The 19,309-nt window shown below is 47.0% G+C and overlaps 2 protein-coding genes across 2 annotated transcripts in view; one reads left to right on the forward strand and one right to left on the reverse strand.

Annotated features, from left to right (window-relative positions):
- Window positions 1-1,860: 1,860 nt before the first annotated feature.
- Window positions 1,861-14,369, forward strand: LOC149434277 (E3 ubiquitin/ISG15 ligase TRIM25-like). The gene is made up of 2 exons (XM_089663853.1): window positions 1,861-2,042; window positions 12,401-14,369. Exon 2 carries the CDS (start codon window positions 12,403-12,405, stop codon window positions 13,969-13,971), a length of 1,569 nt encoding a protein of 522 aa, XP_089519979.1. The 5' UTR covers window positions 1,861-2,042; window positions 12,401-12,402; the 3' UTR covers window positions 13,972-14,369.
- Window positions 14,370-17,420: 3,051 nt separating this feature from the next.
- ELAC2 (elaC ribonuclease Z 2) overlaps window positions 17,421-19,309 on the reverse strand; it is a 49,494-nt gene continuing 47,605 nt past the window's right edge. The window contains exon 24 of the mRNA XM_089663856.1: window positions 17,421-18,931. Within this exon, the coding sequence (XP_089519982.1) occupies window positions 18,674-18,931 (258 nt within the window). The 3' untranslated portion in view covers window positions 17,421-18,673. The remainder of the gene's footprint in view (window positions 18,932-19,309) is intronic.

Below are 19,309 nucleotides of genomic sequence, written 5' to 3' on the forward strand. Positions count from 1 at the left end.
CATGTAAAGTAACAGTGCACTGGGGGGTCGCTTATGGATGCCAAGTGCAGTACTGCTGGAGCCCTCATGGCTATCATGCACAGTACCGCTGCACTGGGGGTCCTCACAACTGCTGGGGGTACATTATGGTTGCTTTGCACAGTACTGCTGCTGGGCACATTATTACTGGGGCCCCCTCCTGGCTGCCAGCACATGCTGCTACGAGTCCCTCATGGCTGCCATGCACACTGGGCCTGCTGGGACCTGTAGTTCCATACTGGCCGAATGCTGCTATCTGAACACTTGGATTCATGGGACTTTTAGGTCTGTATTGGCTGCTTTCTGATTAATAAACACTGGGATGGCTGGGACTTGTAGTCCTGTGTTGGCTGTGCGCTTATATCTGAACACTGGGATGGCTGGGACTTGTAGTCCTGTGTTGGCTGTGCGCTTATATCTGAACACTGGGATGGCTGGGACTTGTAGTCCTGTGTTGGCTGTGCGCTTATATCTGAACACTGGGATGGCTGGGACTTGTAGTCCTGTGTTGGCTGTGCGCTTATATCTGAACACTGGGATGGCTGGGACTTGCAGTCCCGTATTGGCTGTGCACTTATATCTGAACGCTGGGACTTGCAGTCCTGTATTGGCTGTGTGCTTATATCCGAACGCTGGGATGGCTGGGACTTGTAGTTCTGAACACTGGGATGGCTGGAACTTGTAGTATCGTATTGGCTGTGCGCTTATATCTGAACGCTGGGATGGCTGGGACTTGTAGTTTTGAACACTGGGATGGCTGGAACTTGTAGTATCGTATTGGCTGTGCGCTTATATCTGAACGCTGGGATGGCTGGGACTTGTAGTTTTGAACACTGGGATGGCTGGAACTTGTAGTATCGTATTGGCTGTGCGCTTATATCTGAACGCTGGGATGGCTGGGACTTGCAGTTCTAAACAGTGGGATGGCTGGGACTTGCAGTCCCGTATTGGCTGTGCGCTTATATCTGAACACTGTGATGGCTGGGACTTGTAGTTTTGAACACTGGGATGGCTGGAACTTGTAGTCTCGTATTGGCTGTGCGCTTATATCTGAACACTGGGATGGCTGGAACTTGTAGTCTCGTATTGGCTGTGCTCTTATATCTGAATGCTGGGATGGCTGGGATTTGCAGTTCTAAACAGTGGGATGGCTGGGACTTGCAGTCCCGTATTGGCTGTGCGCTTATATCTGAACACTGGGATGGCTGGGACTTGCAGTTCTGAACACTGGGATGGCTGGGACTTGTAGTTCTGAACACTGGGATGGCTGGGACTTGCAGTTCTGAACACTGGGATGGCTGGGACTTGTAGTTTTGAACACTGGGATGGCTGGGACTTGCAGTTCTGAACACTGGGATGGCTGGGACTTGTAGTTTTGAACACTGGGATGGCTGGGACTTGCAGTTCTGAACACTGGGATGGCTGGGACTTGTAGTTTTGAACACTGGGATGGCTGGAACTTGTAGTCTCGTATTGGCTGTGCGCTTATATCTGAACACTGGGATGGCTGGGACTTGTAGTCCCGTATTGGCTGAGCACTTATATCTGAACGCTGGGATGGCTGGGACTTGTAGTTCTGAGCACTGGGATGGCTGGGACTTGTAGTCCCGTATTGGCTGTGCGCTTATATCTGAACGCTGGGATGGCTGGGACTTGTAGTTCTGAACACTGGGATGGCTGGGACTTGTAGTCCTCTATTGCCCACATTTTATTTGCACACTGGGGTGGCTGAGCCAATCATCAGCAGAGTGAACATGGCGTCCAGTAGAGCGCGCAGCACATGACATGAGGATCTGCTAAAACAGCAGGAAGTGGAGGAGTTCAGTTATTTTTGTTCCCTCCGCCCTGCCAGCCGAATTCTCTGCACACTGCAAGTGAAAGGAGATAAAACCAGTCTGGTGGGTCTTTGCTGGAAGGTCTGTTTTTACTTCCTTATCATTTTCTACGAATCCTGAAACTCTGCGGCGGAAGAAGAGAACATCGTGCCACGTACAGACCGTCCCGGCTGTAACTGTTACATACAAGTAAGTGGCAGCACAAGGATCCTGGGTTCAATTTCTCCCATCAAGGCCACCATCTGCATGGAGTTTGTATGTTTGCCCCAGGTCAGTGTGGGTTTTCTGCAGGTTGCAAATTCCATAATCCAAAAACACATCGGGGAGCCAGGGGCGGACTGACAACTCATTGGGTCCCCGGGCAATAGGGGATCATGGGGCCCCTGTGTCCTTGCCCAAACTCAAAAAAGCCTATGAAAAAGGTACCAGGGGCATCTCATGGGGCCCCCTACTGACCCTGGGCCCTCCCCTGCGGGGAGCTAATCAGTTCCTGGTCTAACTGTGCTCCTCCTGGTGTAATACTAAGGGCCCATTCACACCTGAGCGTTTTGTAGCTCAACGCTGCCTACACCCGGTGCACACATATGTGGCCATGCGGACCGCGTTTTGCGCTCATTCATTTGAATGGACTCCCGTGCCCCTTGACACGCAGGGAAGAAGTCCCTGCACTTCTTCCAAAAACGCAGCCCGCACAGGAACCTCGGTTGCCAGTGCGGTTGCGTTGTCCAGTGCGGGCGGCATGGCATTAGAATTAGTGGCACCCGCGGGTCCGCATTCCTCTGTGCAGGTGGTGCAGCTGTACGGATTTTCATGCGGATCCGCAGCGGCACCACCCGCACAGATGTGAGCCTAGCCGAAATGCTCAGGGGAAAAAAAATCAATATTACTCGATGGAGATGGTTCACATCAAGTCGCCTGAAGCAGGAATAGAAACGCACGATTGGTGCGTTTTTGTGTGATTTTCTGCTCAAATGATAATAGGTTTTAAAAAATAGTAATATATGAATAAATAAATGTCAAACAAAATAAATACACATATAAATAAATAACCCCTAACCTGAAAAAAAAAAACAATGAATAATAATAATAAACACCCAAAAAAAAAATACATTATTAGTAATATTAATTTAAAAAAAAATATATTTTATAACTTTTTTAGGTTTTTTGGGGGTTAAGGTTATGGGCTATTTATTGAAGGTGAACTTATCCTTTAAGCAGCAAGTGACCCAGAGAAATGGTCCACTTGCCTGGTGGGAGCCAGATACACTAGAATCAGGGACAGGACAAGGGGTGGGCAGAAGGGGCGAACTCGCGAGAGAGGGGGGGCGCATTGTTCCTGCCCCTGTAGCATTTAAGCTCTGTAAATTTCAGGGAGGGAATTGTACTGGAGACACAATGGGGGAGGGGAGGATAGTGGATTTGTGGTAGGAGGGGGGATTTTACAAAGGCGTTTGACAGGGAGTGAGAAGGAGATTTGTGAAAGAACGGGGAGGATTTGTGCCAGAAATGGCGATTTAGGGGGATTTGTGTGCTAGAGATGGGGATTTGGGGGGGGGATTTTTGTGCTAGAGATGGGGATTTGGGGGGGATTTGTGTGCTAGAGATGGGGATTTGGGGGGGGATTTGTGTGCTAGAGATGGGGATTTGGGGGGGATTTGTGTGCTAGAGATGGGGATTTGGGGGGGGATTGGTGTGCTAGAGATGGGGATTTGCGTGCTAGAGATGGGGATTTGGGGGGGGGATTTGTGTGCTAGAGATGGGGATTGGGGGGGGGGGGATTTGTGTGCTAGAGATGGGGATTTGTGTGCTAGAGATTGGGATCTGGGGGGATATGTGTGCTAGGGATGGGGATTTGGGGGGGGGATTTGTGTGCTAGGGATGGGGATTTGGGGGGGGGGGGGATTTGTGTGCTGGGGATTTGTGTGCTAGGGATGGGGATTTGTGTGCTAGGGATGGGGATTTGGGGGAATATTTGTGCTAGAGATGGGGATTTGGGGGGATATGTGTGCTAGAGATGGGGATTTGGGGGGATACGTGTGCTAGAGATGGGGATTTGGGGGGATATTTTTGCTAGAGATGGGGATTTGGGGGGATATAGACAGTGCACCTGGCTGCCACCTATATATAGCACACTTAGGGGTTTATTTACTAAAGCTGGAGAGTCCAAAATCAGACTCCCTTCTGCATAGAAACCAATCAGCTTCTAACCTCAGCTTGTTCAATGAAGCTTTGGCAATGAAACCTGGAAGCTGATTGGTTTCTATGCAGAAGGGAGTCTGATTTTGGACTCTCCAGCTTTAGTAAATAAACCCCTTAGTGTCACTGCAATGGTGGCTAAGTGGAAGCCAGGTGCACTGTCGGGAGTCGCCAGAATGTTCCATACAATCTGTAGAGTTATCCTTTAAGCCCCTCCCACTTGTAGCATATTTTGTCCACACCCAAAATTTGGTGCAGCATTTTTCATTTGCGTGTACACCTGAGCTACACACGGACAGCTCAGTGTAAAATACTAGCATTTTGCTGGCTGCCAGGAGGAACAAACTTCCGTGCTTATGCACAGGAGTTAAATTGTCCTGGACTGGCTAATCAAGATGCCTGAAACCCAGCAGACGTCAGGTAGAAGATGATGTCAACAGCTAGGGAGCTCGGAGCCATCACATTCCTGGGGCAGAAGTGAGTGAAGTCTGGTGGAAAAGAGATTTAATCTTCAAACACAGAAAGGTTTCTTCACAGTAAGAGCTGTGAAAATGTGGAATAGACTCCCTCTAGAGTTGGTTGTGGCCAGCTCAGTGGATTGCTGTAGGAAAGTCCTGGATTCTTTCTTGGATACACAGAATATAACTGGATATAACATTTATAGGTGAAGTTCATCCAGGGAATATCCGATTGCCTCTCGGAGGATCAGGAACGATTTTCTTTTTTCCCTGCAGGAGCAAATTGGATCGTGCTTTGCTGGGTTTTTTGCCTTCCTTTGGATCAACTGTGGGTGTAGGATTATAACTTTTTTTTTTTTTATGGTTGAACTGAATGGACTTTTGTCTTTTTTCAGCCAGACTAACTATGGAACTATGAGTGAAGTTCTCCTTTAGGTGAACCTGTTGCCTTTCCTTGATGGATAAAATGCAGGATCGCTTTTAGGCTAGGTTCACATCTATGCAGTTTGCGTCTGATTAGTTTCTGCAGTACATATTGAATTTCATTTTGCGTCCTTGACGCTTTTTTTTTTTTTTTTTTTCTTGTTGCTAGGCAGATTTAAAACGCAAAACACAGCAAAAATGTACTACATGCTTTTCTGCAGCGTTTCCGTTGAAGTCTATAGAACCATAACCGTAACTTTTTGTGTTCAAAAAAGTCCCTGACCCTTTACAAAAAACGCACCGGGTGAAAATGCGGAGATGTGAACGTGTCCCATAGGAAATCCTGTTAAATGGACTGAAGTGCGTCTCTACAAAACGCTGCAGAAAACGCTTAGGCGTAAAGTAAACCTGTCGTAGGACAAATATTGTGGTTGCCATTGCTGACCACCTTCTGAAACCGCCAGTTGCCAGGCTGCTATGTCACCCACCTGGAACATCAAAGCATTGCCGCAGGTCTTCTCTGCATGCTTGTTCCTGGTCACTGAGGCAAAGTAATGAAGGCGGCTAATAATTGACTTATTGATGACTGAATGAAACCACTTGTAGAAAACCAAAACTGCCACATGATAAACACAACCTCAACACATCTGTACAATTATACCGGACAAAGAGCCAGGCTAGCCAATAAGTGACTCTTTAAAGCCCAACTCCGGGAAACATGAAAATGTTCTCATGCAGAGGAGCTGTGTCTGCACTGCAAGGGTTAATTGTTCATTTACATTTAGGGGACATAGAAAAGAAGATGTCTTTACCCAATCCTCAGTGCTGCTATACTGGCTCCCAAAGCATCTCCCTCATACTCTGGCGGTCCAAGGTCTTGCTGTCATCAATGCAGACTCCACCTCCGCAACATCGCCAAAATCCGCACGTTCCTAACCCCAGAAACCACTAAACAGCTCATCCACTCCCTCATCATATCACGACTCGACTACTGCAACTCCCTCCTCACTGGCCTGCCTCGCCGCTGGCTATCCCCGCTTCAGTCCATCCTGAATACGGCAGCCAGACTCATTCACCTTTCCAACCGCTCTGTCTCCGCCACCCCCCTCTGCCAATCCCTCCACTGGCCTCCATTGAATGTCCTCCACTCCCCTCTGCCAATCCCTCCACTGGCTTCCGATTGCGCAACGGATCAAATTTAAAATCCTAACACTGACGTACAAAGCTGTCCACCATACTGCCCCGAACTACATCACCGACCTGATATCCAAGTACTGCCCAGCACGCACACTCCGCTCCTCACAAGACCTCCTTCTCTCTAGTTCCCTGGTCTCCTCCTCCCATGCCCGCCTCCAGGACTTCTCCAGGGTGTCACCCATCCTCTGGAACTCCCTGCCCCAACCCATCAGATTATCACCTACTCTCCTCTCCTTTAGGCGCACCCTGAAAACCCATCTCTTCAGGGAAGCCTACCCCACCCCCTGCTAACTTGCTGACCTCCTCCACTCTTCCTACCACTCCATCCCCCACAGCTATCTCCTCCTGTACCACTGCCCCATCCCTTCTAGATTGTAAGCTCGAAAGAGCAGGGCCCTCGATCCCCTCATGTTTTGCATTGTATTGGTATTGTTCTGTCACATGCTCTGTCCCCCTTTGTAATGTACAGCGCTGAGTGAACTATTGGCGCTTTATAAATACTGTATAATAATAATAATAATAATCAATCCCAATACAGGGTCCCTAGCCCTGCAATGGACATGATGTTGCTGGGGGACAGACCGCCACCAGAGCATCAGGGAGCAGGGCTGCTGTTAGAAACCATGGGGTCCCATCAGGGGTGTATTTACCACAAGGCAAACAAGGCATTTGCCTAGGGTGGCTTTTTTCAGGGGGGCTGCGCCGTCCCCTGGAAGGAAGAAGGGACAGGCAGTATGGAGACAAGGTGGGATCTGAGAGAGGCTGCAGGCTGCTTGATGGTGTATGTAGAGCCTGACTCTTGTTCCTGGGGATGTCCAGAGCTGTGAAGGTGAGTGTCTTATCTCTTGCTGGGGTGGGGGGATTGCCAGTGCATGGGGGGTGGTGGTAGCGGAAGGCTCTCTCAGGTGAGGGTGGGGGCTGGGGTGTTGTTTGTCAATGCCAGGCTCCCTTCATGGGGGAGGGAAGTGTTGGTCGGTGTCAGGATCTCCCCATGGGGTGGGGGGTGAAAGTGTTGAGTGTGTTGTTGGACCTGGTATGTTGGTTGAAGGAGAAAGCCAGGCACTGGAGATCTCATCACGAATTGTGTTGATCTTGTTTTTGAAATGACTGGCAATCTCCTGGGGAAGGTAAGTAAGGCAGGGGGTGAAGGCTTACTGTGGTTGTGTGGCAGAATGTGGCTTCATCCTGGGTACACCAACTTCTTAATGGCCTCCCAGGACCTCTGCTGCTTGCTTCTGCTTTTTATTGTGTATATCTGGAGGTGTAAAGATTGGGGTGTGGCTGCTCCATACAGGTAAATGCCTCCACAGCCAGCATAGCAAGGCCTTGCTCTTCCATTTGTTGCCTTAGCTGAGTTTCTAGCATGAGCAAAGAGGAGGAGAGCAGAAGGAACAGTTGTTCGGGTGCAAAAAACATGCAAAACCGCTTGCATTAAACATATACAGGTGCTTCCATTGAAGTCAAGGGCAGCACAGTGGACAGGTGGTTAGCACTTCCACCTAGTAGTACTAGGGTCGCCAGTTTGAATCCCAACCTTGACACTAGCTGAATGGAGTTTGCATGTTCTCCTGCCGGTGTGAGGGCAGGGACTGATGTGAATGTGCTAAAAAATAAATTTTGTGTGCGAAGATCTGTGTATGTGTGTTCTATAAGTAATGAATAAAATAAATACGTCTAAGGGGCCATGTACCTTTTTATCAAGCTTCTCGCAAATGAACATAAAAAAATATCCCATTTTTTTTTATTGTGAATGTTCGTCTTTAAGTTGCGTGTTGCTGCGTGAAGGATAACACCTGAAAACGAGCAACCAAATGCTCAAGTGTGAATAGCAACCGAAATGCTTCAGAATTCATTGACAGGCGCATTTGACTTGCAGTTGACCACCTTCTGACCTGCATTTGGCCTGTTTAAGCGGCTTTTGCAATCCATGGGGATACAAAACCCATTTTATGCCAACCCAAGCCTGTCAACAAACGGCTATGTACTGTGCACAGAGCACAGGGGGTACAGCAAGCTTTGATCATCTTTGCTAAAGCACCATTCATCTCCAGTTCGGGGGGATTAAAGGGAGTGACATCTGTAACGTATAAGGGCTCATGTACACGGGGCATTTGGAAAACTCTTCTGAATTCTGGAAACTGACTGCTAGAAAACATAGGTTAAAAACGTCAGTTTAGCCGCGTTTATGCGCATTTGCGTTCAGAAGCCTTTTTAAAAGAGAACCTCAGGAGACCCTCCCAAATGCCCAGAATGCACTGAAAAATAGTAAATAATTAACCATTTCAGACATTTTGAGAGAAATAGAGAGAGTAGAAGCAGAGAGAGCAGTATGTGCTGAGATGACCTGTCTTTTCTGGTTGTATTCACTATGGATCCCATCATGAGCATAATGCGGCACGCTCTACCATTTTTTTTTCCTTCACGCGAAACCTGGAACTGACTGCTCTGGTGTACCGGGTCCATTTGAGTACATGGAAAACACTTTGCATGCATTTTTGATGAAGAAAAGAGGCTCTGGACAGCATCTGGATATGGACCAGCCCAAAAAACGCGTCTAAACACGGTTAACCGCGTTTCCAAGCGTTTGAAACACCGGTAAAATCTACTCCTGAACACAATTTTGGTGCATTAAAAATAAAACGACTGTAAACGACGATGTGTACATGGACACATAGGAAAACATTAGGGAGAGTTCAGGGGCTGCTTGAAAAAAACGCTCAACAGCTCCTGAACGTCAGTTTAGCAGCTGCAGTGTACATGAGCCCTAAGTATATCTAAACCCAAGAACAAGAATGCCATATATTGCAGCTTACCAGTCCTTAGCTGCGGTGGCCGTAATTGTTTCTTCTCGGGCTTTTGTTCCCTTTATATATTTCCAGCTCTAGGTTAATGCATGTTCTATCAAGCTTTAATGTATATTGTAGTCCTATCCTAGGGTGACAACACTGCTCCTCCGTAGATACATGAATGTTGCCACCGTAGGATAAAAATACAATGTACCGTATTTTTCGCTCCATAAGACGCGCCTAGGTTTTAGAGGCAGAAAACAGGAAAAAAAAATTATGAACTAATGGACTGCGGACAGTACAGGGGATGACCAGAGACCGCGGACACAGTACAGGAGATGACCAGAGTCCGCGGACACGGTACAGGGGATGACCAGAGACCGCGGACACGGTACGGGAGATGACCAGAGACCGCGGACACGGTACGGGAGATGACCAGAGTCCGCGGACACGGTACGGGAGATGACAAGAGTCCGCGGACGCGGTGCGGGAGATGACCAGAGACCGCGGACGCGGTACGGGAGATGACCAGAGTCCGCGGACGCGGTACGGGGGATGACCAGAGTCCGCGGACGCGGTACGGGGGATGACCAGAGTCCGCGGACGCGGTACGGGGGATGACCAGAGTCCGCGGACGCGGTACGGGGGATGACCAGAGTCCGCGGACGCGGTACGGGGGATGACCAGAGTCCGCGGACGCGGTACGGGGGATGACCAGAGTCCGCGGACGCGGTACGGGGGATGACCAGAGTCCGCGGACGCGGTACGGGGGATGACCAGAGTCCGCGGACGCGGTGCGGGGGATGACCAGAGTCCGCGGACGCGGTGCGGGGGATGACCAGAGACCGCGGACGCGGTGCGGGGGATGACCAGAGACCGCGGACGCGGTGCGGGGGATGACCAGAGACCGCGGACGCGGTGCGGGGGATGACCAGAGACCGCGGACGCGGTGCGGGGGATGACCAGAGACCGCGGACGCGGTGCGGGGGATGACCAGAGACCGCGGACACGGTGCGGGGGATGACCAGAGACCGCGGACACGGTGCGGGGGATGACCAGAGACCGCGGACACGGTGCGGGGGATGACCAGAGACCGCGGACACGGTGCGGGGGATGACCAGAGACCGCGGACACGGTACGGGAGATGACCAGAGACCGCGGACACGGTGCGGGAGATGACCAGAGACCGCGGACACGGTACGGGAGATGACCAGAGACCGCGGACACGGTGCGGGAGATGACCAGAGACCGCGGACACGGTACAGGGGATGACTGCTGACCTTTGGGGAGGGGGCGGGTGCCTGAATTTGACAGGTACCCGCTCTTACTTCCGTGGAGTTGTTCTTTGATCTTACCTGTTCCTCTATCCATCCGCGCTGTCTTCCCGGCTTCTGTAGTGGGGGCGCTCAGCGGACAGCCGGATGCCCAGTGCGCATGAGCGAGAAGCGCTGCGCTTTGTGAATGGTCCGGCGGCTTCTGGGATCTGTCATGTGTCCCAGGTACCGCCTTACCATTCACAAAGAGCACCGCTTCTTGCGCATGCGCACTTGGGACCCGGCTGTCACGCACACTACAGAAGCCGGGAAGACAGCGCGCCGCTGGATAGAGGAACAGGTAAGGTCCCACGGCAGAGCTGAGCGGCCGGCCCGGTATTCTGACACGGCAGCGGTGGAAGTACCGGACCGGCCGCTCCATAAGATGCACTGACATTTTCCCCCCTTTTTTGGGGGGAAAAAAGTGTGTCTTATGGAGCGAAAAATACGATATGTTAAAGCTTGTTTGGCTGTACTCCTGTGCCCCATTTTCAGTTGACAGTAGGCTAAAGTCCGCTGTCAGCTGCCATCACTCAGGCAGTCCAAGCTGGGGAAAGGGTGCAACCATATGGTCACGATCCGCTGAGAACCTGAGTCAGACGCTCCCGCCCCCTCCATAGCTCAGTGCTCCAGTGAGCGCTGGGGGAAGGAAGGGGACAGAGCAGATGGCGGTGATTGACAGTCACCACTTTGCTCAGAGCGGCAGGGAGCACTGAGCAATCAGCGGTGTCTGATCACTCAGTTCTCAGCCTTATAGACAGCAGCTGACAGATGCAGGATCAGATCGATGCTGCATCCACCTAGGTAAGTAAAAAACTTCTCTTTTAAAGCAGAGTTCCACTTGACCTATCAAAAAATAAGTCAGCAGCTACAAAAACTGTAGCTGCTGACTTTTAAAAAAATACAGCCACTTACCTGTCCCGTGGTGTGTCCCGCAGCTCGTTTCACTGGCTGTCCTGTATTCCAGGAGGCCGGCATCTTCAGTGTGGGCACCCGACTGTGATAGCTTGCGGCTTCACAGCCGGGTACCCACTGTGCATGCGCAAGTAGCGCTGCGCTTCATGAATGGCCCCGTCGTCTTCTGGGCCCGGTCACGTGTCCCAAAAGACTACAGGGAGGGAGGACACCTTCCGGAAGTGGGAGCGGGTACCTGTCAAATTCGGGTACCCACTCCCCAAAGGTGATAATCCTTAATGGGGAGCAGTCCTTAAAGCAGAACTTTCCCTTTTGGATGGAGCTCCGCTTTAAAGTAGAACTATAGGAAAAACTTTTTTTCCTGGTCTTCGTAGCAGGATTGTCCTAAAGATGAAGGTTGAAGAGCTATTATGAGGCGCTCTTATAGTAGTTAGGTTTTCATGGCAAGGTTGTCCTAAAGATGGAGGTCAGATAGCCAACCTGGAGGGCACTTAAGAGAACTGCACATGTCTCTGTAGAAGGGTTGTCCTAAAAATGAAGGTCCGATACCCATCATGCAGGTCACCTATAAGAGCTTCATAGGTCTTCGTAGCAGGATTGTCCTAAAGATGAAGGTTGAAGAGCTATTATGAGGCGCTCTTATAGTAGTTAGGTTTTCATGGCAAGGTTGTCCTAAAGATGGAGGTCAGATAGCCAACCTGGAGGGCACTTAAGAGAACTGCACATGTCTCTGTAGAAGGGTTGTCCTAAAAATGACGGTCAGAAACCCATCATGCAGGTCACCTATAAGAGCTTCATAGGTCTTCGTAGCAGGATTGTCATAAAGATGAAGGTCAGAGCCATCATGGATGGTTAATAGAATTGCATAGGTTATCTTAGCAGGATTGTCCTAAAGATGGAGGTCAGATAGCCATCCTGGAGGGCACTTAAGAGAATTGCATAGGTCTTCATAGCACAATTGTCCTAAAGACGGAGGTCAGAGCCATCATGGATGGTTAAAAGAATTGCATAGGTCATCTTAGCAGGATTGTCCTAAAGATGGAGGTCAGATAGCCGTCATACAGGGCTCTTATGAGAACTGCATAGGTCTTCGTAGCAGAATTATTCTAAAGATGGAAGTCAAATAGCCATCATAAGGGGCTTTAATGATTTACTAGTTCTTTATGCTCCTTTCTTTATGATTGTGCAGTAAAATAATGAACAACACCTTTCTGTATTCCAAGTAAAACCCTTTTTTTTTTTTAATGCTTTTGTTTCAGAAATGGCTGCTGCAGATGTAAGGGATGAACTAGACTGCTCCATCTGTTTGAACATCTATATGGATCCTGTCACATTGAGATGTGGACACAACTTCTGCCGAGTCTGTATTGATTGTGCGCTGGATTCACAGCAGAGATCTGGAAACTATAACTGTCCGGAGTGCAGAGAGGAGTTTCTGGAGCGGCCTGCACTGAGAAAGAACAAAACTTTAAATAACATAGCACAACGCTTCCTCTTTTCTGAGCCAAAGAAAGAAGAGAAGCGAATATTGTGTACAAACTGTATTCATGCTTCCATACCGGCTGTTAAAGCCTGTCTACTGTGTGAGTGTTCCCTATGTGACAACCACCTGAAAGTCCACAGCACATCACCGGAACATATCCTCATAGAGCCCACCAGTTCCTTCAAGAACAGAAAATGCCCCATACACAAAAAGATTCTGGAGTATATCTGTAGGGAGGACAAAGCTTATATTTGTGTTTCCTGTCGGCTGGATGGAGAACACAAGAAACACAAAATTAGTCTTTTGAAGGACATCTCTGACAAGAAAAAGGAAACCTTAAAATCTGTCCAGAAGAAACTGTTGTCAAAGCAGGAGAAGGTTGGGGAAAAACTCCAGAAACTAAAAGAATGCAGGAAAAAAACTGAAGAAAAAGCAGCAAGGGAAACGCAGAGAGTCATGGCTTTGTTTCAAGAAATCAAGAGACAGCAGGAAGAACTCCAGAAGAAAGTCCTGAGTGAGATCTGCAGCCAGCAGGAGCAAGCTTCGCTTTTAGTCTCTCATGTTGTAAAGAAGCTTGAACTCGATCAGGATGAGTTGTCCACAAAGATGCAGCAGATTGAAAACCTGCTAAAAATTACAGATCCCTTCACAGTTTTACAAGAAGGGGAATCCCTCATGAATGACTCTTTTGCTACAAGGAAAGAGGATGATGACACAAAGCTGGATGATGAAGACTACAGCAATGATCTGGATGAAGGTCGGATCTCAGGGACTTTATATAGTGGTCTATCTGATTTTTTAACATGTATAAAAAAGATTTCTGTGCAGGAGGCAACAATGGAAGTCCTACTGGACATAAACACCGCTAATGAGGACATAGACATATCAGGTGACTTAAAGACTATATCAAAATCAGAAACGAAACAGTATCACCCTCAGAGGTTTCAATACTATCCACAGGTGATAAGCACCAGCTGCTTCTCTTCAGGGCGCCATTCTTGGGAAGTAGAGAGCAGCGATATTGGAAACTGGAGGATAGGAGTGTGTTACCCTTCTATTGACAGGAGTGGGGATCACTCCTATTTTGGAGATAACAACAAATCCTGGTGTCTTCGTAGGTATAACAATAGTCAGTATTCTGTGATACATGATGGCAAAGAGGTTGCCTTACCTGAAAAGGTCTCCAGTCATAGATTGAAGGTCTGTTTGGATTATGAGCATGGGGCGGTGTCTTTCTATGAGTTGGGTGACTTGACTCGGCATCTCCACACTTTTAATACCACCTTCAACGAGTCCCTCCATGCTGCCTTCTGTGTGTGGGATGACTGGATGAAAATCTCAACATAAATGTACACTTTGCAAGGGACGTAGTGCTATTGTGATGGATATGGTAAAATGCCTATTTGGTTTGTTTTTTTTATACACATCTACTTTTATAATTCTAAATGCTTTGTATGAATATATATGTTGTGTGTATATCTTTTTCCTGCTGGTCTTTGTGGTACTTTAAGAAATCCATGCTCAAAAATGGCTGCTCAGCAACCCCTCCCATCGAGTGAAAAGCTTGCAGAACAAAAGGAAATATTTCTTTCTAGATAACACCTAGAAGATCACGCCTATATTCTGAAGGAAGATTGTTTTCGTGTGAAAATGACCAAAGACTATTATAATGCTAATGCTGTGCTCTCTTGCATATATAAGCGCACTTTCTCATTCCAATAAACTAGAAGTTTTCACAGACTGAACTTGTGTGTCAGTGTGGGTTTCTTCAAGTGTGTGCACTCCAGAGCTAGCATGATTAATTAGGACAGGAAGAGATAATCACCAGACACTTAGTCTGTACTAAATCACTATCTTATCAACAATTCACATATTTATCTTTAGTCCTGTAAAACTCTGCCGTTTTTACTTCTGGACAATTTAAAATAGCAGCTGTAAGTGCGCTACCTAGCTTGTTACAATGAGCTTTGATATTTACAATGTTCTTGTCCATATAAAACCAATTCTCTACTTAGGGTGATGTAAGAGAAAGCTGACCAGAGTCTTCTTGGTTGTGTGACCATGTCTATTCATTATTTTGCTTTCTGGTGCACTTTGCTTGAAAGGGAATTTAAAAAGGTGAAAACATGCAGTTTAGCTGTTATTCCATAGGCCTGTAAAAAAAAAAACTCATGCAATGCTATAATAATAAAGTTTCGAGCCTTTAAATGGCTGCCAAGCACTAATATTCCCCACTGATACTTAAAGTGGTTGTAAAGGCTGCAGGGTTTTTTCTTAACCATTCTATGCATGAAGATATAAAAAAAAAAATCTTCTGGCTCTGCTTCCCACGCAGTTTTCTGTTTTTATAGCTGTAGGTGGCTTGAAAGACCCAAGACGGGAGACAGCAGGCTGATCCTCCAACTGCAATGTAGTACATACTGCATCAATGAGGCTCCATGTGCACTGGGCGTTTTAATAACACTGGTAACGGTAGCTGTGCTTCAGCATTTTGCCACTTTTTTTTTTTTAACCAAAATAATTTTTTTTTTTTTTGCTCAAAGACACAAGTTTACCACATTTTTCAGCATTAGATTGTTTTTACAGGTAAAAAAAAAACTCCTCTAGAAACCCACTAATTCTGGGGGGGTGTTTCCAGTCAAAAATGTTGGATTACAGTCTGTTTGTGACTGCTACTGGTTGGCTCAGTCCCCCTCGCCCTGGCATCAGATATCCTACTGCCCAAATGTTTAGTGCTGCACACAGGGTTTTTTTTTTTGTTTTTTTACCTGTGAATGCATTGAATGCATGAAGGTAAAAAACCTTCAGCCTTTACAACCACTTTAAGTCAGCCATACATGGATTGAAATTGAGCTGGTGCGGCAGGGACTGGCCAAATTTCAATCTACATGGGCAGGCTGGTTAAACACACGTTAATCAATTGACTTGTGTACAACACCGGGAGGGTTTTTCCCCAAATGATTGGTGTTCAGCTATAACTATCAACACTGATCACTGTATTGGCTGCCTTAGGCTAGGAAAAAGCAGTTCCAGATAACTGCCATGTACAGGCCAGCTCAAACACTGGTGTAGTGAGGAATCCTAAATAAAGGCTGTAGCAAGCGTACACCAACAATGGACGCAGTTCAACCATTTTGGCTTCAACCTCCATCTTGGCAAAGGGTCAACCATCTTGACAAATATATTCCTCCTCATTCTCCCCCTTCTTCTCTGTTCATACACACTGACATATGGCCTGTGTGTTAAAAGTGTCACAGGCCGGCCAGGGCACAGCAGGTGCCCCGAGCTAGAAAACATTTTTGAGCTGAAATGCCTGGTTGTCTAAGAGAGCTGTGCAATCTAGCACATCGTAAAAGATAACACAAGCCTTCCCAGGAGTTCAAAGACATTCCAGAGGAGCACAAACCAGTTAACACTTTTAAAATCCATTTTTCCCCATCTCATATCTTGGAATATGAGAGACTTACAGAAAAACCAGGCATATCTTCAGATTGGCCACGAGGAGACAGTTTGATAGGTCACACTCCCTGACTGGAATACCTAGGAAAGCAGAAAATACATCTCTGGAACCCTTCAAATATGCATTTCATATTTACCCGTTCCTCAGATGTGTCTGCATAATAATCTACTTGTGCATAGGGAAAGTTATGAGCCAAAATATGAACTAAGATTTTGGCTCTAGTTTAGGTCTACGCCCAGACCATCCCTCCCTAAACGGGGTATTGGTTCTTGACTTCAGAGACACCCCCTGCGGGGGACTACAAAATGGGATGTCAGGCCTAAGAGTGAAGTTGAAGAATTCTCCCGTTCAACATCAGAACCAACTTGGGAGACAGCCCTTTCGCTCTGAAACTTGATCTGCAAATCCAAGGCTGATTGGCAAGTACTTTAAACCTTTAACCTCCTTTCTGTTACCTCTTTGCTGTGCTGTTGTTCTCTGTATATTTATATATTGGTTACATCTTTTCTCTATAAATATTTTTATTGCACCCTTTTGACCTTTTTAGTAATAAATCTTTCCATCTGAAAGTGTTGAACTGTTTCTATAGCTCTTTATTGCAACTTACGAATTCCTGCCTCTAAAAGAGCGCTACTGTGTTTGTTTAACCCTCTGTATAACCGGTCTGCAGTGACCGTGCTATACAGACGATTATCTCAACCATTATAGTGTTGTAGCTGATATTGCAGAGTTTCCTCTTTCTCTGTACAAAAAGGTGGTGGCAGTGTGAAGGGTTAATTTCATAATTAAGCTGACCCAGTAACAATCGCTCCCAGGCTGCTGGTACATAGATAGTGGTCCAATTAGCTGGAAAATCGTTGTGCGGAGTGCAGCTGGGTGTGGCATTGGTACGCACGTGACATCGCGGTTTCAGATTGGCTAGTCCTTCAATCTCGAGTTTGGTGAGAAGGTCAGGGGTCTGACGCCGCGTTCATCACAAAGGCATATAGCCTTTTCTTCAATATATTTTTTTTTGGTTGCTAACAAAAAGTTCTACTTTCATCAGCACAGGTGACAGATGTCCATCATCCTAGGACACTAGCAAAAATGGAGGCATGCTGATAGGAGGAGGAGTTATCCTCAAATGGCCTACAGTTTGTTTGCCAGAGTACAATCCTGCTATAGGATACAGTACAAATCGGACAGTATCTGAATTCTTGTGATGAGGAAGTAAAAAACAGTACCATTGAATATCCCTCTACATTTTAGAAAAAAACAAAAGCACAATACTTTAGGAAGGGGAACACAATTTCATGCATTAAATTAACTGGGAGAATACACCAAAACAAGAACACAATCAAGGTGTTAAAGGCTTTAATGAATCCAAAAATAATTTCCTTGCCATGTACAAAGCTCACTTCCACAGCACTAAAAAGACTCCCACCTCATTTTATGGAGTCCATTTTATTCTCCATCTTAAAATCAAAACGGATAACTATCCCCTTGATATAGGTTTGGCCTAAAACTAAGACCAATCCAATCATTACACTTAAGGGGGGGGGGGGGGTCACTTTCTAAATACTTCACTCAAGATTCACACATTTGCAAATTAATCTAAAGAGGAAAATGTGTGAATCCTTAGTGAAGACATTTATGAATAGACCCCTAAATTGTCCTCTACAGTAAAACACATAGAAGTTTAAAAATAAATATAGTAAAAAAAAAAAAAAAAAAAGCCTCTCGGATGTCTGGAGTGATGTGCTCTTTTCAGTGGCAGGTTCACATGCACTCACTCCGAACAGTGCAGATTATGAGCCACTGCTACCTTTACATTTCAAGATGAGCTTACCATTACCTAAAAAAAAAAAAAAAAAAAAAAAAAGGGGGGGATTCAGAGCAGAGTTCACCCTTATATAAATTTTATGAAGTAGAAATGTGTTCTTCATCCTCTTCCTTCTTTGATGTATCCCTTGTTTTGCTGTCTCCTTGCAACCCATTTCATTTTTCAGGTTGCCCAGTGTTCCACATACACAAGTCCCCTATGCAAACAGAACTGCTTGGTATCTCCCTTATCTGCATATAACCATCCGGTACGCACAGTACAGCACACAGCAGCCTCGGAAGAGAAGCAACACATGCAGGAATATTTTATTTTAAAGCCCTTCACAAATAAGAACTGAATGAAAGAAACAAACACTTGCCTAAGTGTGTAGGGTATTTAGGAATCTGGAAGGATGCAATATTTTGAAACGTAAAGATTATTCAAATAAAACGGGTCATCACAAGGTATTTTCTTGTGATCTTTAACACCTCAAAAGATGTAAAAGTGAATGCATACTTTTGCCAGGCGCTGACTTGACTGCTGCGTCACAAGACATCCTCGGGGTTTGTAAAGCGGTGGTGCAGTAAAAGCAGATCAGCCATTTTCCAGGTTGAACAGAATGGCCCAACATTGGAGACCGATTCCTGCAAATCTCCTACACTGTATGGGGTTTATTGTTGTGTTCCTCAGACTTACAAAAAGGAATCATCCTCTATAGGATACCTGCATTGCCCTAACCAAAAGCTGCAGTCACAGGACAATTTGCCACAAAAGTGGGAGATGCACTTTCATTTGACCTTCATCCTCTTGGTGATAGCATCCCCTGTGTCATCTTCCACATGCCGTTTGCTCGGGTCGGGCCCTATGGTGTCATCTTCCTGATCCTGTTTGCTCGGGTCGGGCTTTAAGTTGTCATCTAAGTTCTGTGCTTTTTGGATGCGCTCTCTTCTCTCTTTCTTTTGCACCATCTCTATCAGATCCTCAGCAAACAATGCTTTAATGGGCTCCATTAATTTGGGAAGGATTTGAAAATCACTCCATCGGACCTTTGGAAAAATAAAGCGTAAAATGTCGGTTGGAGGCAAGACAGTCCACAACAAGCAGTGCTGGTTACATTTAAATACAAAAGATAGTTCTACTGCCACTTCTTTAAAGCAGTTGCTCTCTCTAAAATAACTTGCAAACATAACAGCAGAAGGGGCTACAGTTCTGTTAAGGAGACCCCGCCCCTTGGCCGGTCAGGAGACCCCGCCCCTTGGCCGGTCAGGAGACCCCGCCCCTTGGCCGGTCAGGAGACCCCGCCCCTTGGCCGGTCAGGAGACCCCGCCCCTTGGCCGGTCAGGAGACCCCGCCCCTTGGCCGGTCAGGAGACCCCGCCCCTTGGCCGGTCAGGAGACCCCGCCCCTTGGCCGGTCAGGAGACCC

The sequence above is a fragment of the Staurois parvus genome, unplaced genomic scaffold (genome assembly GCF_062004578.1).
Source record: "Staurois parvus isolate SC_StPar_1 unplaced genomic scaffold, SC_StPar_1.0 ptg001787l, whole genome shotgun sequence".
Taxonomy (NCBI): domain Eukaryota; kingdom Metazoa; phylum Chordata; class Amphibia; order Anura; family Ranidae; genus Staurois; species Staurois parvus.

Bases quoted from the DNA above. Each gene is read 5' to 3' on its own strand.
- LOC149434277 (XM_089663853.1), top strand. From the start codon at position 12,403: ATGGCTGCTGCAGATGTAAGGGATGAACTAGACTGCTCCATCTGTTTG.